At 38.0% G+C, this 18,376-nt stretch overlaps 3 protein-coding genes and 1 long non-coding RNA gene across 4 annotated transcripts; 2 read left to right on the forward strand and 2 right to left on the reverse strand.

Moving 5' to 3' along the window:
• Positions 1-4,660: 4,660 nt before the first annotated feature.
• On the forward strand, positions 4,661-6,961 carry LOC126795092 (uncharacterized). Its single transcript, XR_007672222.1, has 3 exons — positions 4,661-4,942; positions 5,440-5,503; positions 6,731-6,961. It is a non-coding gene; the product is annotated as an uncharacterized LOC126795092 (long non-coding RNA).
• A 1,255-nt stretch (positions 6,962-8,216) lies between these two features.
• On the reverse strand, positions 8,217-9,771 carry LOC126795030 (cytochrome P450 736A117-like). Its single transcript, XM_050521841.1, has 2 exons — positions 9,028-9,771; positions 8,217-8,831 (listed from the first exon to the last, which is right to left on the reverse strand). The coding sequence occupies exons 1-2, from the start codon at positions 9,754-9,756 to the stop codon at positions 8,217-8,219; spliced, it is 1,344 nt and encodes a 447-aa protein (XP_050377798.1). The 5' UTR covers positions 9,757-9,771.
• A 1,749-nt stretch (positions 9,772-11,520) lies between these two features.
• Positions 11,521-15,613, forward strand: LOC126795369 (uncharacterized). The gene is made up of 8 exons (XM_050522216.1): positions 11,521-11,655; positions 11,971-12,089; positions 12,189-12,371; positions 12,495-12,556; positions 12,698-12,981; positions 13,075-13,156; positions 15,332-15,384; positions 15,503-15,613. Exons 1-8 carry the CDS (start codon positions 11,521-11,523, stop codon positions 15,611-15,613), a joined length of 1,029 nt encoding a protein of 342 aa, XP_050378173.1.
• Positions 15,614-15,655: 42 nt separating this feature from the next.
• Positions 15,656-18,147, reverse strand: LOC126795033 (cytochrome P450 736A117-like). Its single transcript, XM_050521844.1, has 2 exons — positions 17,140-18,147; positions 15,656-16,362 (listed from the first exon to the last, which is right to left on the reverse strand). Exons 1-2 carry the CDS (start codon positions 18,049-18,051, stop codon positions 15,751-15,753), a joined length of 1,524 nt encoding a protein of 507 aa, XP_050377801.1. The 5' UTR covers positions 18,052-18,147; the 3' UTR covers positions 15,656-15,750.
• Positions 18,148-18,376: the final 229 nt, after the last annotated feature.

Here is an 18,376-nt window from a genome sequence, read left to right on the forward strand (position 1 = left end):
CTTGCGAATCATAGGAACAAAGATTTCTTTCCTCAAAGGTTTAGTAAGAACATCGACAAGTTGATAGGCAGAATTCACATACCTTGTGGCCACTGAACCATCCAGAATTTTGTCTCTAATTTAGTGGCAATCCATCTCGATATGTCTAGTTCGCTCGTGAAATACGGGATTCGCTGCAATGTGTAGGACTGCCTTGCTATCACAAAAGAGCAAGGCTGATTCATGAAAAAAAAGACCGAGATCTTTAAGCAAATGTCGTAGCCAAGTCAACTCACACCATGTTCCCGTCATAGCACGGTATTTCGCCTCTGCTGAAGATAAAGACACTGTCTTTTGACGTTTTGATCTCCAAGAAATTAAGGAGGGTCTAAGAAAAACATAATAGCTCGTAGTGGACCTACGAGTCATGGGACAACCAGCCCAATCTGAATCACAATAAGCACAAAGTTTTAAATCACTTTGGGAGGAAAAAAAGAGACCTTGACCTGGTGCCTTTTTAAGGTAGCGAACAACCCGCAAAGCTGCATCCATGTGTGACTTTCGTGGCTCATGCATAAATCTACTCAATAAATGCACTGAATAAGTAATGTCTGGCCTTAATATGGTGAGGTAAATCAATCTACCTACCAGTCTTCTATAACATGATGCATCTTTGAGTAAATCTCCCTTGTCCGACAATTTCAGACCATGTTCCATAGGCGTATCAGCAGGAGCTGCCCCTAATAAACTTGCATCACTGATAATCTCCAATGCATATTTTCGCTGAGAAATATAAATGCCATTTTTAGAACGAGAAACTTCTGTACCTAGAAAATACTTTAAGTCATCGAGATCCTTGATACGAAACTAACTGTTAAGAAAATTCTTCAAAGCAGAAATAGCCATGGGATCATTACCAGTAATCAGTATATCATCAACATATATCAATAATGTAGTGAATGAATTTCCCTTTTTTTCGAGTGAACAATGAATAATATGCCTTAGACTGGACATAACCAACTGATCGAATAGCAATGGAAAATTTTTCAAACGACTCCCGTGAGGCTTGCTTTAAACCATACAGAGACTTGTTGAGGCGACAAACTAAGTTCTCCCCCTGTCGCCGAAGACAAGGAGGAGGGGACATATATATTTCCTCATGAAGATCACCATGTAAGAAGGCATTATTGACATCTAACTGATGAATGGACCAATTTTGAGCAGTAGCTAAAGACAACAAACATCGAACTGACACAATTTTGGTAGTAGGAGAAAAAGTATCATGACAGTCAATACCTTCCATTTGCGTGAAACCTTTAGCAACCAACCGAGCTTTATACCTTTTAATAGAGTCATCTGATCGATGCTTGATTTTGTAAACCCACCGACAATCAATGGGTATTTTACCAGGTGGTAAAGTAGTGAGTGTCCAAGTGTTGTTGGCTTTCAATGCCTCCAATTCTGATTTCATTGCATCCTGCCACTTAGGATGAGTAGCAGCTTCAGCATAAGTGCGAGGCTCAAGAACCTGTGTAATCTGAGCAACAAAATATTGATGCAGTGGAGTATATTAGTGATATGATAAGTAATTGCTCAGATGATAACGAGTACCTTTCACAGAACCTAGCGCTAAAAAAGATGACGAGTTTGGGACTGTAGATTGGACTTGGGAACACACATAGTCACGGAGGAGAACAGAAGGCACATGCGTCCTGGTAGACCAACGAAGAGGTGGAACAACTTCAGGTTGAAGAACATGGACAGACTCGGCTGGAGTGGATGTGACAGGAAGAGAAGAAGAGATTGTGATGGAAGCTAGATCAGATGAACCAACCGAAATAGGATTTGATGACGGTAAGATTGGAAATTCCCGATCAGCGATGACAGGTTATGTGGATGAAGTCAGATTAGAGGTTTCAGATGCCCGAGGGATCAAATCAAAGGTTGGCAGGTGTGTAGAGGCTGAAAGTGATCGATCGGAAGCATTAGGTACACGAATTTCATCGATGGAAAAGGAGTCACCATTATTTGTGTTGGAGGCACACATGTGCGTTGGTGAACCAGCTGATTGGGTATGTGGAGTGAAAATTGGATTGGGTTGTGATGAATTTGGGCTTGGAGTGGATGATGATGAGATAGACTGACTTGAATTTGGTTCGATACTAGAAACATATGGAAAAATATCTTCATGAAAAACCACATCGCGACTGGTAAATATTTTATGGGTAGAAAGATCATAGAGTTTATAGGCTTTTTGACCAACCAGATACCCAATAAAAATGCATTTGCCTGCCATAGGAGAAAAATTTATGTGTAATTTTGACATTTGTAGCGTATGCCAAACAACCAAAAATACGAAGGTGGTGATAAGGAGGTGGTTTGAAATAAAGACGCTCGGAATGGGTTTGGAAAGAAAGAAGTGGGGTAGGTAAACGATTGATCACATGAGCGGCATGAAGTACACAATCTTCCCAAAATTTTGTAGGAAGATTATCTTGAATTTTGAGTGCACGAGCAGTTTGGAGAATGTGACGATGTTTACGCTCTACTACCCCATTTTGTTGAGGCGTATAAACACAAGAATGTTGAAAAAGAACCCCATTATCTTTGAAATAAGTTCGGAGAGAAAGAAATTCAAAACCATTATCACTACGAAAACTTTTTATTTTGGACGAGAATTGAGTGGATGAAAATGCGGAGAATTGCTTCACCAAAGATTGAGTTTCATCCTTATGTTGCATCAAGAAAACCCAAATAAATCGAGAAAAATCATCTACAAGAGTAAGGAAATAACGAGCACCATAAATAGCACGATCTTTATAAGGACCCCAAATATCACCATGAATAGATCAAAATGACTAATGGAGGAGATGAAACTGGAACCAAAGGGAAGACGGTGTTGTTTTGCTAATGGAAAAACATCACATACATGATTATCAGACTTGAGAGAGGTATTCAAAGAGTGTTTAGCTATGTACTCTAGGGGTCGAGATCCAACATGGCCTAGACGATGATGCCACAAACTAGCAGAGGACACAATAAGATGACAAGCAGATTGGATAGGTGGTGAGTGACTTGGTTTTGACTTACTTTTATCTGTCATCAGTGTCATTAAATAGTAAAGACCATTGCGTTGTTTTCCCAAACCAATCACCTCCCTTGAAACTAGATCCTACAAAATACACCAATAAGGATAAAAGGTTACTGAACAATTCAATCCTCTTGTGAGTTGACTAATAAACATCAAATCAATTTTAAACTTCAGAATACATAGCACATCATGAAGAATGAAATGAGAACTCAAGGGTATTGATCATGTTGAAGATATCGGTGTCTTTTCTCCATTCGGCAACAAGACATAAATCATTGAACCATTTTTATTGCAAGTCAACTTCTCTGATGATGAAACTATATGGTCAGTTGCACCGTTGTCAAGGATCCATTGCTGTGATGATATTGGGGATAAACCAAGCTGATTCTTGGTCTTTGGTGAAGGTGCCTGAAGACCTTTTGAAAAGGCGTTGGTCATTATGGCTTTCTGAATTGATTAAATATTTGCTGAAAAACAATATAGCAAGAAGAAGATGATAGAGTCAGGATCTTACTCCTGCTCTGATACCATAAAAGAGAAGATGTTTTGCTGAATTGATTCATTCTATTGACATATGACAAATATATACACTCTACTACTTGTACAACACGTTTTCTCCATATACCCAAGAGACAAGAAAGGAAGAAAATAGCTATACAATCCTATTACAATCAAATCTGTATCCTATACAAATCGAATCCATATCAGCACATAATCAACTTTGATTCACTTTCCAATACAAACTTAAATGAGAAAGATATGATAGATCTGCTTTCTAACACTCTTTTGGCACTTAACAGCTCAAGTATGCAAATCTTACGTATGTGTCTCCAATAAGCACCATAAGGGGAGAAGACAACATCAGTGCAGTTATAGAAGAGGTGTTTAGCTGAAAAGATCTGTGGACGGCTTGATAGTGCACGATCATGGTTTTTAGTACTTCCTTGGCAAGTCTGGCTGATGAAACTACCACAGTTGGGTCTCACCAAGTTGCAAGTGAATTATTGCACCATACGTTTCTGCCAAGGATCGAAGAGATATGTGAGGCTGGTTTCCTAGCAAGTGAAGGTTGCCAATAACGGGTAGCTTTGGAGGGCTTGGTGGGAGTTTGAATTTTTTTTTTCAACTATCCTTAAAAATGAATGTATGCAACACTACGAGGAAACCGAGTGCGAAAACAAAGAGACCCTGTATAGAAACTGAAGAAAATCTGTAATAACCCGAATTTTTAGAAACTAAATGTCGAGTATTTTCAAAGTGTTAAACTTGTGAAATTAATTCAAGACGACAATTGGAGGTTTGCGACATTTCGAAATGAAAACGGAAACGTTCTCGGATCGTTTAATTAGAAAACGTAACGTTACCGCAACGTATAGATCGACTTTTATTCCGTCGCTCGGTTGCGAAAACGTCATTCACGAAAGTCGTAGAGCTCATCGATACGAATTCGTGGACATGTCATGCGTTCGAATCGGACGTCGGACGCGAAAGTTATTAACGTCGGAAGTTCGTTTCCGATTTTGGAAATAGTATAAAAGGAAGGAGAGGAGATTAAAAATCAGAAAATCAGATTTTTCTAAAAATCAGCTCGGGTACTGTTCACCCGACCCAAAAACCTTCTCCGGCCGATTTCTCCACCATCCGACGTCGCCTCGTGTCGTGCCACCTATCAAACTGACGGGCTCGACGAGCTCCATCTTTTGGGCTACGCCTTGCACTCCGGCGACAACCACACGCGGTGTAGCAACCGCCGGAAGTTACTGCTGTGGCGGCGCCGCCTCCTCCGGCCACCATGGCTCGAGATTCTTGGGGGGTTTTGCTTGTCTCAGTCCCAGCAACATTCCCACAAAAGGAATCGAGCCAAATCGAAGTGTAAGTACCCGAATCAAAATTTCAATTTCTAGGGTTTGTGAATAGTGCCGATTTTATGTTCTTCGTTGTTTGGACTGTTTAGACTCGGATTTAGACCTTGGTGTCAACTAGGAAGTTGTTGGAAATGTTGTTTAGGTTGTGGTGGTGAAATTTGGTGATGATTGGTGGCGGTGGTGAACAGTAACGACGAATGAATAGTAACTGTGAATAGTAACTCCGCATGAATAGTGATATGTAACAGTAATTGTGAATAGTGATCTGTAACAGTACTGTGAATAATGATCTGTAACAGTAAATGTGAACAGTGGCGTGATAAAACATTACTATGAACAGTGTTTTGGTAAAATAGTAACTGTGAACAGTGGTTTAGTAAAAACAATGATTAGTAAACATGAACAATGTTCCGTGAACAATGTTTTATGAACAACATTTAGCTGTGCTGAACTCGTCACCTGATATTTTAAGTATCATTTTCTAAGCATTTATCGTGCTATTAGGTGACTGACGAAACGAGTGAGGAAATTACTTTCAGGGTCGTGGAAGTTGCACGCAGGAAAGAAGGTGAGTAAAATCTCACTTATTTACGAATCTACCCTTGCGGTGATTCAAGATTTTGCAAGAGTTTTTAATATTGAATTACGACACGTATACAATATAGTGGATTACATATATATCGTATAAATGGTAATAAGTACATATATATATAGTTTGCTATATTATATACTGTTATGAATTCATTGGAATTGGTCATTTCGAATGACGAGAATTAAATATTGAGCATGTGATTTGATTTTTGTACAATATGAGGTGTGATTATTGTACGTGGTTTTAACATGAGTTTGTTAAAATGTTTTGTCTTCGGACGAGTTTTTTTGTCTTCGGACGTGTTTATGAAATATGACATGTATATGATATAATGGATTATATATATATTGTATAAATGGTAAATATGTACATATATATATAGTTTGCTATATAATATATTGTTATGATTTTATCGTGATTTATGTTATTTCGATGACGAGATTTATATATCGAGCATGTGATTTTGATTTGTACAATATGATGTGTGATTATTGTACGTGATTTTAACATTGAGATTGTTAAAATGTTGATTTGTCTTCGGACATGATTTTTGGTACAATATGATGTGAGATTATTGTACGTGATTTTAACATTGAGATTGTTAAAATGTTGATTTGTCTTCAGACATGATTTTTGGTACAATATGATGTGAGATTATTGTACGTGATTTTAACATTGAGATTGTTAAAATGTTGATTTGTCTTCGGACGTGATTTGGTACAATATGATGTCAGATTATTGTACGTGTTTGGCAAGTCGGAACCTAGCCTTTGGCCGGGCGAAAGTTACGATACAGTTAGAGCTCTAGTCTGTCTGCCGTAGTACTGCATGTGAGGTAACGGGTGGTTATCTGCTCATGGGTACTCAGATTGTTTTGGATGTTGGGTAGCGGGTGGCTATCTAATATCGGCGGTGTATTACGAGAGGGGTAACAGATGTGTACCAGCGTTCTTGGTACCCGTAATATAAATGCATTTGGGTAACCAGAAGGGTTACTTAATTTCTCATGAGCGTCTTATTTCATATTTTTTTGGGACGACCAGATGAGCCGTCCATTGACTCATGAGTGCATTTATATTTGTTTGATTTCTGGATTTTCGTATATATTGATATGCGAGTTATATATTTTCATTTTACTCATACGAGCTGTAAAGCTTACCGGGTTTGTGTTTACAATCCCGGTGCACCAATTCGATGGTGTAGTGGATAACTCTGCATGTGTGGATTAGTGGGAATTGACGTACCGCTCAGTGGACTTGAAGTTATTTATCTCCAGCTGGTGTGAGGATTTTGTGTGACTATCTTGTGAGTTTGTTGTGAGGATTACGCAATTCCATTGTTATAATATTGAATTATAATTTGGGTTGTAATAATCGGTTTGACTGAGTTGTATTTTGAACTCAGAGATGATCCGCTGTGGCATTTTAAATGATTTCGATTCGTTGAGATTGTTTGGTGTTTAACGATTTTGAAATTTTGAGTTTTTAAGCTTGATATTTTAGGCTCGTTACAAAATCCATAGGTTTCTCGGACCAAAATCAGGTTTGTATCTGTGTCCATCGGTTTATAGTTCTATGTGTTCATCATCGATCACAAAACACTTCTGATGCGTATCGAGTTTGTGCACGTGATATTTGGTATTAGGCCATTAACCAACGTAAAACCTAAACTAGTTTGCATCATTCAAATATTCCAAATATTTATTATGATGCTTGTTTTTCTAACTGGAAGTTTCAGTGTTAATGTCTATTTCTGCTCTGTTGGCTTTGGAAATCCGTGACAACTAGAAAAACTACAAAATATGCATGGACCTCCATGAGCAAGTATTTAGATCAGAAAACAACTGGTCTGTTGGTTTGATCCATATATTTCATTATTGCACTCATCTAGAAGATAAAGTTGTAGAAAATGATTCTCATTGATAGATTGGATTGCAAAGATGCATACACAGATTGCAGACCTCAGATTATACACAATCTGATGAAATCTTTTCTCACTTGACTTGGGGGATGAGACGATATTTCTAACAAAAGTTGACAGCTACGGTGGCATATCCATATGGTAAGAAATTTCTTTGTGGGAATTGAAAAATAAGGAAGCCTCTTACATGTATGTATCCTTCACTTTCAGATACCAAACCCCAAATAATTTTACTCGATCGTGTATAAAAATTCAATGTGTGATTTATATATTCTACACATAATTAAGAGGATCAAACATAAGCCATGCGGCTTGTTTTAACAATGAAAATGAAATTAGTACTGGTATATGAACTCGATACCTGTCATTCCCCAATCAAGAGTGATGAAGATTGTGTGACTCGTGTCAGTTCCTGCAGCAAATATGTCCTTCAGCAGCAGCAGCAGTACTATATACCACTTAGTAGTATTACGTGCTTACCAGGCAAAAAGTAGAGCGCATTTCATGTGAGTTTCAAACTTCAAACATGGGTAGGTCAGAAACTGATATTTGCATACTTAAAACTTGATTAAAGCAGAGGTAAACGAAACCAGAACTACTCTTCTTCACCGCCTTTTAATTTGTTTTCTACATTTCCGGCGCTGGTATAGTGTGCACAATATCGATTTGTATCTTCTTATTTATACGATACACAAGTACAAATACAGTCGATCGATGTGTTCTCATATACATGCAGGACCATAAATAGGACCCTGCTGATTTATATATTTCAACAAGAATGTGGTATAGCAATAACTTTGAGAGGATATTTTCTATGAATGGTTAGTCCGGTGGCTTCACTCATGTCCAATTCTTCACATTTTGCTTCACCAGGTAGTGCCCAGTCAAATTTGTGCACCAAATTTGCCAAAGCAATCTCATTAGTAGCCGTGGCAAACTGAATTCCGGGACATATCCTTCTTCCAGCTCCAAATGGAATCAACTGAAAGTCGGTTCCCTTATAATCTATTCCACTAGTGTTTAGGAACCTTTCTGGATTGTACTCCTCAGGATTGTCGTATGACTTGGAATCTCTTCCAATTTTCCATGCATTAACTATAACTTGGGTGTTGGCTTTGATGTCGTACCCCTTTATTTTCACATCTTGAGTGGATTTTCTTGGCACTAATAATGGAATAGGAGGATGGAAGCGAAGGGTCTCTTTGATCACTGCCTTCAAGTAATGCATATCAACCAAATCATTTTCACTTATTTGTGATTTGTTTCCCACTATCCCCCGGACCTCATCTTGCAGTTTGCTCATGATACTTGGATGCCTTATAAGCTCCGTCATTGCCCACTCTAGTACTGTATATGTGGTATCAGTTCCACCAGCAAACATATCCTACAGGGAATTATAGCACCATATTTTTATTAACAACCAAGGCGGAGCCAAGATTTCATAATAAGTTTGGTTAGAAAAAATAATTAGAATTATTTATTAATTATATATAGAAATTCGAATTGTGTTAATATTTAAATTTTAAATTTTAACACTAAAATTTAGTTAAACAGGCAAGAGTGAGAGAGAGAGTAATTACCAAAATGATAGCCTTAATGCTAACTATGTCAAGAGGAAAACCAAGCGAGTTCTCCTTTTGAATCTCAAGCAAAACGTCCACAAAATCCTTTTGACATTCTTTGACACTCTTAGCATGATCATCATCATTTCCATTCCTGTAACGATCATCTTCATGTTCTTGAATCACAATATTCAAAAAGTCGTCTAACTGCTTAGCCAATTTGTCTAACTTAGCATTCAAACCATTTACACGATTCACCCAAACAAGCCATGGAATGAAGTCTCCAATACTGACGGTCCCGAGTAACTCACCAAACTCCCGCATGAGCCCAGTAAAAGTCTGACCACCTTCAAGACAATCAGTGCTACTGTACTTCCTCCCCAGAGCCGCTCTGCATACAACATCATTAGTTAGTTTTGCTAACATTTCGCTTAAATTCACAACTGTTGAAGATGATGCATGTTGCGTTATATCGTCGATCATGGATTTGATTTCCTCTTCTCTAACAGCGCAAAAAGACCGAACCCTCTTGTTGTTCAGAAGATTGAGAACACATATACTCTTCACGTGCCTCCAGTACTCGCCATAAGGTGCCGATGCCACATCTCTATAGTCATAGAGAAGCTTCTCGAAGATGACCGACTTGGGCCTGTTTGAGAAAATGATGTCATGGGTTCTCATGATCTCACGTGCAGCCTCCGCAGACGAGACAACAAGGATTGGGACGCTACCGAAACGGAGGAGCATGAGAGAGCCATAGTGTTGAGATAGGGCTCCAAGTGAGCGATGAGGTAGTAACCCAAGTTGGTGAAGGTTACCAATGATAGGTAGCTTTGGTGGAGAAGGTGGTAAGTTCTTTGAAGTAGTAGCGAAAAACCATCTGAATACGATAATGAGGAAAACGGCAACAAGCGCCAGGGAAAAAGTTTCAATTAGATCCGGCAATAATTCGAGGAGATTTATCATCATCTTCTTCTTTCTATCTGGCTATGTGAGAATTCTGTCTGGTTTATTTGCTCTGTTGTGTGTGTACGTGTACCTTAATTAGCTATATATATACTGTACATGTCTCTCTATCTGTGTGAGAATACCTCGTCCACACGTACGTCTCAAATTAGAGCCATTAATGAATTTGGTTTTCTTTTCTGCGAATTACAATCGATCAGTGGGGGAGCCTTTATTTTCTTTGCAGTGATTTCATTTTGCGAGTATCTGGGCGGTGGCATGTATGAACCTCTACCAGGCCAAAAGTTATCGTCTTGATCGATCGGATTTGAATCGCCTTACGTCGATCTACTAATCTATCCAGGCCAAAAAAATCCTTACTGTAAACCTCTTAAAGGAAAGTCGACCGGTGTTAAACAACACCATCCACGTTGTCGATCTACTATATAACGTGGACCATTTGCAAAAGAAATATACCAAATTGAATAAGTTGGAAATCATTTCTTCTTTGTAATCTTATTACTATATATTCTTAAGGAGAGTTCATGTTGACTGGTTAAATTTTTGTTTTCCAGAATTATTAAACTTCAAAATCTATTTGACTATGGTTTGAAGGAGATGATTGTAATATGGAAACTATGAAAATGAAAAGAAAAAATAGAATGAAATAAAAAAACATAACTACCCGCTACTATATCAGTTTTTTTTTCTTATACAATTTATGTTAGAAGAAAAATAACTAAATACAACACACACAGAGTGGGCTAGGCTCTTTATGTAATATGCTCAGCCTCTTAACCCAGCCTAGGCTAAAGTTTTTGTGGAGAAAAGCTAATGAAGAAGGACAGAATTCGGCAAGGCTAAAGGTTGAAGACGACCGTACATCGGCGCCACTTTTGAATTTTTTTTCTCTGTCCTTATCTAAAAAACGACATCTCACTTTAAATACCGACACTATAATTACAAAAAAAAAATCTCATTTTCTCAAACGAATGATGTCGAGTCGTTTTCCAAATTTCCAAAAGTTTGTGTGTTGCAAGCCTCAGCTTCTTCTCTATTTCCCAGACCTAAGACCCCAATTCCAAAACACAATACATCTTTCTCAATTTTTCTTCTCTCATGCAAAGGCAAAAGCCCTTTAGCCCCTTAATTATTCAAGTAAGTATTGAATCAATACACTTTATTTGAATCAAATCTATTAATATCATCATTCTTTAATTCTTTCATTTTTTCTGATTTCTTCATTCATTGTTTAATGAACCTAAGAGTTATTTGAATGTTTGATTATCAGGTTACTTGTTGCCTCAGTGCCTCATTGATCGAATGATTTATGAGTTTGATTAATTTGATTGAATTGGTTAAATTTAGGACTTTTGATTACTGATCTATTGATTAATGATATTTTGATTTGATTTATTATGTAAGGACTTTACCCTTTATGGAATCATATTGATATTGACCTATTGTGATTTTGGAATTCAATTGTTGATTACAGTGAAATCAGTGATGGAGAGATACTTTCATAAAGTTCCAAGAACATAGGAACCTTCAAATTCTTCATCATCTATGAAGAAGAGGAAGACCAATGTTGATGGTGAAAGTTCAAAGAGAACTGAACTAGAAGAAATTTTGGAAAATCTTCCTTCAGACCCTGCACGTCAAAAGCGCATCTTGGATTATGATCCAAATATTCGTGATCAAGTTAGGTGACATTATTTGCTTAAGGGTCCTTGTCAACCTCGAAACCATAAGTTTCCCCAAAGAGAGATATATGGAACTAAACAGAAGTTTAACGCTTCTTGGTTTGATGATCATCTTGACTGGTTAGAGTATAGCATAGAGAAATATGCTTTGTTTTGCCTCAGTTGTTATCTTTTTAAACCAAAATATGGTAATCAAGGAGGCGGTGATACATTTACAATCAAAGGTTACAACAATTGGAAGAAAAAACAGGGACTTAAAGAGCATGTTGGAACTGTTGGTAGTGTTCATAACCAAGCTATACTGAATTGACAGGCTCTTATGAATCAGAAACATCATTTGGAGTCAGCTATTAGTCGTCAAGTTGAAGCCTCTAAGCAGAACTATTACACTCATTTGAATGCTTCAATTGATTGTGTTCCTTTCTTGTTGCGGCAAGGTCTTGCTTTTCGCGGTCATGATGAATCTGAATCTTCAAGCAACAAATGAAACTTTCTTGAGCTTCTAGAATTTCTTGCTTAACATAATGATAGTGTGAAGGCTGTCGCCTTTGATAATACTCCTGGAAATGTACAATTGAAATCACCTGCTATACAAAAAGATATTTTAAATACAACTGTTGTGGAAACTCTTAATGCAATCATGTTTGACATGAGTAATGCACCATTTTCTATTTTGGTTGATGAAGCTCGGGATAGTTCAGTAAAAGAGCAGATGTGAGTTGTTCTTCGATATGTAGATAACAAATGTGAAGTAATTGAGAGATTTGTTGGCATCGAACATGTTAAAAGTATTGATGTATGGTCCTTGAAACTTGCAATAGATGAGCTATTTTCTAGAAATGGGTTGAGCATATCCAATCTGCGAGGACAGGGCTATGATGGGGCTAGTAATATGCAAGGTGAGTTCAATAGTCTTAAGGCACTTATCTTGAAAGAAAATGATTGTGCCTTTTATGTTTATTGTTTTGCACATCAACTTCAACTTGCTCTTGTTGCTCTAGCTAAAAATCATGTCGTAGTTGCCTCATTTTTTTTCTTAGTGACAAAAGTGGTTAACCTTGTTGGAGGATCATGTAAACGCCGTGATCTTCTTCGGGAGCAGCAACAAAATGAACTCATAGATGCTCTTCAAAATAATGAGCTTCCAAGTGGAAGAGGATTGAATCAAGAAACTACTCTTAAACGTACAGGTGATACACGTTGGGGATCACATTACGGTACCTTACTGAGCATTATCTCTATGTTTTCTTCTACTGTTAAGGTGATTGAAATGATTAGTGAAGATGGGACAAATGCTGATCAAAGAGGGAAATGCAATCTGCTGGTAACACAAATGCAATCATTTGACTTCATATTTTATTTGTTTTTAATGAGACAAGTGTTGGGTGTGACAAATGATTTATCACAAGCATTACAGAGAAATGATCAAGATATTGTCAATGTTATGGATTTAGTGAAGGCAAGCAAGCAACAACTACAAAGAATGAGGAAGGAAGAATGTGAATGAGATAATTTCCTTCACAAGGACTATTCTCTTTGTGACAAGCATGGTATCAAAATTCCAGATATGAATGATCTTTTTGTTGATCATGGGAAGTCACATCGTAGGGCTGAAAATTTAACGACCCTTCATCATTATCGAGTGGATGTTTTTTATTTTGTGATTGATAGACAACTTTCAGACTTAAATGATCGATTTAATGAGGTAAATTTTGAGCTTTTGATTTGTGTTTCAAGTTTAAGTCCAAATTATTCATTTGTTGCTTTTGACAAGCAAAAGTTAATTCGTCTCGCTAAATTTTATCCAAGAGATTTTTCTGAAAGAGATGTGTTATCACTTGAAGACAAGCTTGATATTTATGTTAATGATATGCGATCCAGCAATGATTTTTCAATACTAAAAAGGATCAGTAGTCTTGGAAAAAAATTGGTGGAGACAAGAAAACACATAACACATGCATCAGTGTACAAGCTTCTAACTTTGGCTTTGGTTCTACCAGTTGCGACTGCTTCAGTGGAAAAAGTATTCTCAGCTATGAACATTGTCAAGAATCCACTTCGTAATAAAATGGGAGATCAATGGTTGAATGATAGTTTGCTGGTTTATATTGAGAAAGATGTATTCAATAGTGTTAGTAATGATGCTATAATGTAGCGTTTTCAAAACATGAAATCACGTCGTGGACAATTACCTTCTCGTCGTTGATTGAATGGTTGTATTAATTTTTTTTAACTGAAGTAAATTACATTTTCAAGTGACATGCAATTCTTGCCTTAGCTAGGAAAATTTCCTGAATTCGCCACTGACTACGTATTGTCAAGGTAATGACTAGCTAGCTCGAGCGTATAGTTATACGCATAAGATCAATTCAACTAGCTTTCCTTTCTTCTTCTATATTCTTGTTGTTTCTATACGGTGTACGTTCACCACAGGTATACGGACCTTTGTTTTGCCGTGTTGGTTTGCGAGTGTGGCTTTCGGTGAATAATCTGTTGATGATAGACCTTCTTATATTCACTGGACTAATCACGCAATTCTCTCGCACCCCGTTATTTAGATTCAAATACAGTAGTCAACTGATTACTCCACTGATGAGAACAAAGGTACGTAATAATCGAGAAAACCGGTTTGAATCGACTTCATAAGCCTAATGGCATGGCTCTCCCTCTAAACAAGAGCATGCGTTTCAATATCGTGGTTAACTGAATACGTTTCGGATGTTATCTCTCTCACCATGTTATCTAGCTATAGTCAAGACAATGATCACCCTGCTATATATATATATATATATATGGTCAAGACAATGAATCAATTATGAAAACATGACATCCTGAACTTTCACGGGTAGTTTGTGATCCATGATGAAAGCATGATTTCAAGTGCAGTTTGTAAAAGCAGCTGGGAAATGCTTCGTTTGCAGGAAAGCTATTCCAGTATGGGGTTAAAACTCACACACCCCTTTTTACAAACCACACACCCTTTGTGATTTTTTAATATTATTTTAGCTATTCACAGATTTCTCTTTCACAACTACACCTCTCTCGAAGACTATGTTCCTCTTCGCAACTACTGAACTACATATCAATTTTTGTGAGCAAATATAATGAGAAACACAAGTGAACATAATACTCTTTTCCAGTCTTCCTCCCTGATCAAACCCACCTAGCTTGGCAACAAAATATGTGAAAATAGCTTCTACATGATACCGGAAATAACACTCTTTCCTTGTACAGTAATAGCTCTTGTTGCTAGCACCATAGTTGTGGCGTATCTTGAAGTTGCTAAGAAGAAGTAAACTTAACCATGGCATGAACATGAATTAGGGTTCAGATTAGATTCGCAAAAAGCTTAGCGATACCTCCTGCTTCCCCTTTTAAAAAACCCATTGAAACCCAAACAAATAACACAACCTACATTACCTGATTGAATACCAAAAAAAAAACAAATTACAATGCAAGAGAGAAGATGTGAAATAATTCATCCCGCTAGCCCAGATTTGGGATTTGAATTTTTTTGGTGATATAATTCATCCAATCAAAACCACTTCCTCCCTATTCAATACCACACTGCTCTATTTCCCCATAAACCCTTATGCATTCTACCCTACAAAAAACATTGTGCTTCTTGTGCAGATATGAATCACTTAATCTACAACTCATTTTGCTTCATGCAGGGCTTGCACTTCGTCATCTGGGTCTTTCTCAGAATCTCAGATGCTTCTTTGCTGTATATAGCTTCGTGTTTCCAAATAGAGCAAAAGTAGGAGAGGAAAATACCTTTGCCAAGTAACTGATCTAAGGAACCATCTCTGTTGATATTCGTCTTAAAAATTTGGTGGTTACAGCTGTTTGGAGTTTCATATGGAGAGCAAGGTGTTGAAGAAGTTTATGCCAAAGAGAAGCTGATACTTGTTACAGGAATGCTGAGGTTTAGCCAGCTATGTAAAGAGTACTAAGAGTATGCAATTACAAAAGTAGATAGAGCAAGGCAAGGTGTAACCAAATAGGCCATTACCTAGGCATACGATTCATTCATACCGGAAAAATGAGATAGAAGTATATCCCGACCTTAACGAACACAAGCAAAAAGTTTCTAGAAAGACCTCAATTTTGCGACGGCTACAAGAGGAGTTTTTCTATGGGCAACGACACCGCTGCATTCTGTCATGTTTATATTCTCTGCAGTTGTTCCAGCAGGCAATTCCCAGTCAAATTTGTGCACAATATTTGCTAACACAAGCTCAATAGTAGTCATGGCAAATAAGATTCCTGGGCAGCCCCTTCTACCAGCTCCAAATGGGAGTAACTGAAAGTGATGCCCTTTGAAATCCACGGCAGAATTCATGAATCTCTCTGGACGAAACTCTTCAGGTTCATCCCACTCTGCTGGGTCTCTTCCAATTGCCCAAGCATTGATACAGACCATAGTTTTTGCTTCTATGTCATGGTCCATTATCTTAACATCTTCAGTTGATTCACGAGGGGAGAGTAATGGTATAGGTGGATGTAGCCGAAGTGTCTCTTTGATCACTGCTTTCAAGTAGTGCATATTATCTAAATCACTTTCTGAGATGTCTGGTTTGCCATTAGCAATTTCCAGTGCCTCATTTTGCAGCTTTCTACAAACTCTGGAATGAATCAAGATTTCAGTCATTGCCCACTCTAGAACTGTGTAGGTAGTATCAGTTCCACCAGAAAACATATCCTACAAAAAACCAAGTAAGACGAGTTTCAATCCATGTATGGTGAAGTAGACAATGTCAGCAACTACAGTATAACAAAATCAAGTTATCAAGTAATTAAACAACTATTATAGAAATTTGGACACAGCACTTAAACGAATTACTGCTCTAAAACATATATTGTGCCAACTAAACCAAAGGGCTGGAGAGACCTAGTACTTATAATGAGACTCAAAGTGTGATAAATAATGTTGAACGTTTGATTGATGACTATCAGAAAAGTCTGTGAAAGAACATCGAAATGACAATTTCTGAATGATCTCCTGCTCTCTTCTGATATTAAAGCCTTCAGTTGACATCACTGAGTTTAACAAATATTGCTCAAGTAGTAGCTTCAAATTTCACATGCACTCCTTGAAGTAAACCCTTCTGCATAAAACTCAACATCTTCCTTGATGATGCTCATCTTACAACCAAGTCTACTTGCACTTCTAGATACATTTCGTGGTGTTTAGCTACTTGCCTACCGAATTCTCTAAAAAGAAAATTCACTTGTCATTCTAAAGGTTCCCAATCCCCATATACAAGATATGTACACTACACCAATCCTTTTCCAATTTTCTGTTCGTGATCTCTCCTCATCTCATAGTTTCAACTCTAAACATTCGCAACTTATATAATGTAAGCACATAAAAAATTGTTAAACAAAGGAATGTAACAGTATTTCATCACTAACACAACAACATTCAATCACTTTTTAGCAAAGTCCTTTGTATAATGGAGATGAAGAAGCTACTTACCAAGATGATACCTTTAATGCTATCTCTATCAATTGCAGTTCCATCACTGCCAGAGCTTTGAACTTCCAGCAGTACATCCACAAAATCCTTCCCACCTTCTACACTCCTATCTCCACTTTCTCCTTTCACATGCTCATCAATCACATTATCCAGAAACCCATCAAACTCTCTAGCAACTCTCTCGATTTTCGCATCCGAACCATTAATCCAATCAACCCAAGCAAGCCAGGGAACAAAATCCCTCATATAGAAACCCCCCAACAGCCTCATAAACTCCCCAATCATCTCCCTAAACTTAGCCCCACCATACTTCCTCCCCAAAGCCGCCCTACAAATCACATAAACACAAAACGAACAAAACATCTCGCTTAGATTCACAGGCAATCCCACCGAAGCCAACTGCTTCACTTCTTCCACAAGTACCCCTAGTTCCTCCTCTCTTTCGGCTAGAAAAGACTTCACCTTGTCGGCGCTCAAGAGCTGAACAACACATACGTTTCTTATACTACTCCAATGCTCGCCGTAAGTAGAAGAAGCTACACTTTTGCCATGGTACAGAAGCTTTTCGGAAGCTGTGAATCTGGGCCTGTTGGAGAAGACGAGATCGTGGGTTTTCATGACGTCAAGAGCGTCGTCGGCGGAGGAGACAATGAGGACCGGTCTGACTCCAAGGTGGAGGAGCATCATTGGGCCGAGGCGGTGGGCTAAGAGGTATAAGGAGCGGTGGGGAAGGCGGCCCAGCTGGTGGAGGTTGCCAATGATTGGGAGGCGGAAAGGGGAAGGAGGGAGGCATTTCTGGGTTGGGGGCGTGGCGGGGAGGAGCCATCTGAGGAGGAAGATTGTGAAGAAGGTGAAGGGGAAGACGACGGTCAGTAGAGTTGAGATTGTGATTGCTGGTGGGGGTTGCTCCATGGTCAAAGAATGAGTCTTGTTTCTTCTACATTGTTTGGTTTGGTTGCGACTAAAGAGTGGAAGTGGCTTTGAATCTCTGATCAGTTTACTGTCTCGCTGGACTGAAAATGTTAAGACATAGCGACATATACAGCTGGGGTTGGCATTTCTTTTATATTTGTTTTGACAGATTTGAGAGTTTTTATGTGTTTTTGATGATTACAGATCTGAGACTTGAGACGATGGTACTGAAATTACGAAACTGGAAATGTAACCCAATTTTTTGGTTGGAGGTTTCTATTTATACTTTAAAAATGATATTTGGACATTTTACTCAACAGACTTT

This window comes from Argentina anserina, chromosome 5 (assembly GCF_933775445.1).
Source record: "Argentina anserina chromosome 5, drPotAnse1.1, whole genome shotgun sequence".
NCBI classification, from domain to species: Eukaryota; Viridiplantae; Streptophyta; class Magnoliopsida; order Rosales; family Rosaceae; genus Argentina; species Argentina anserina.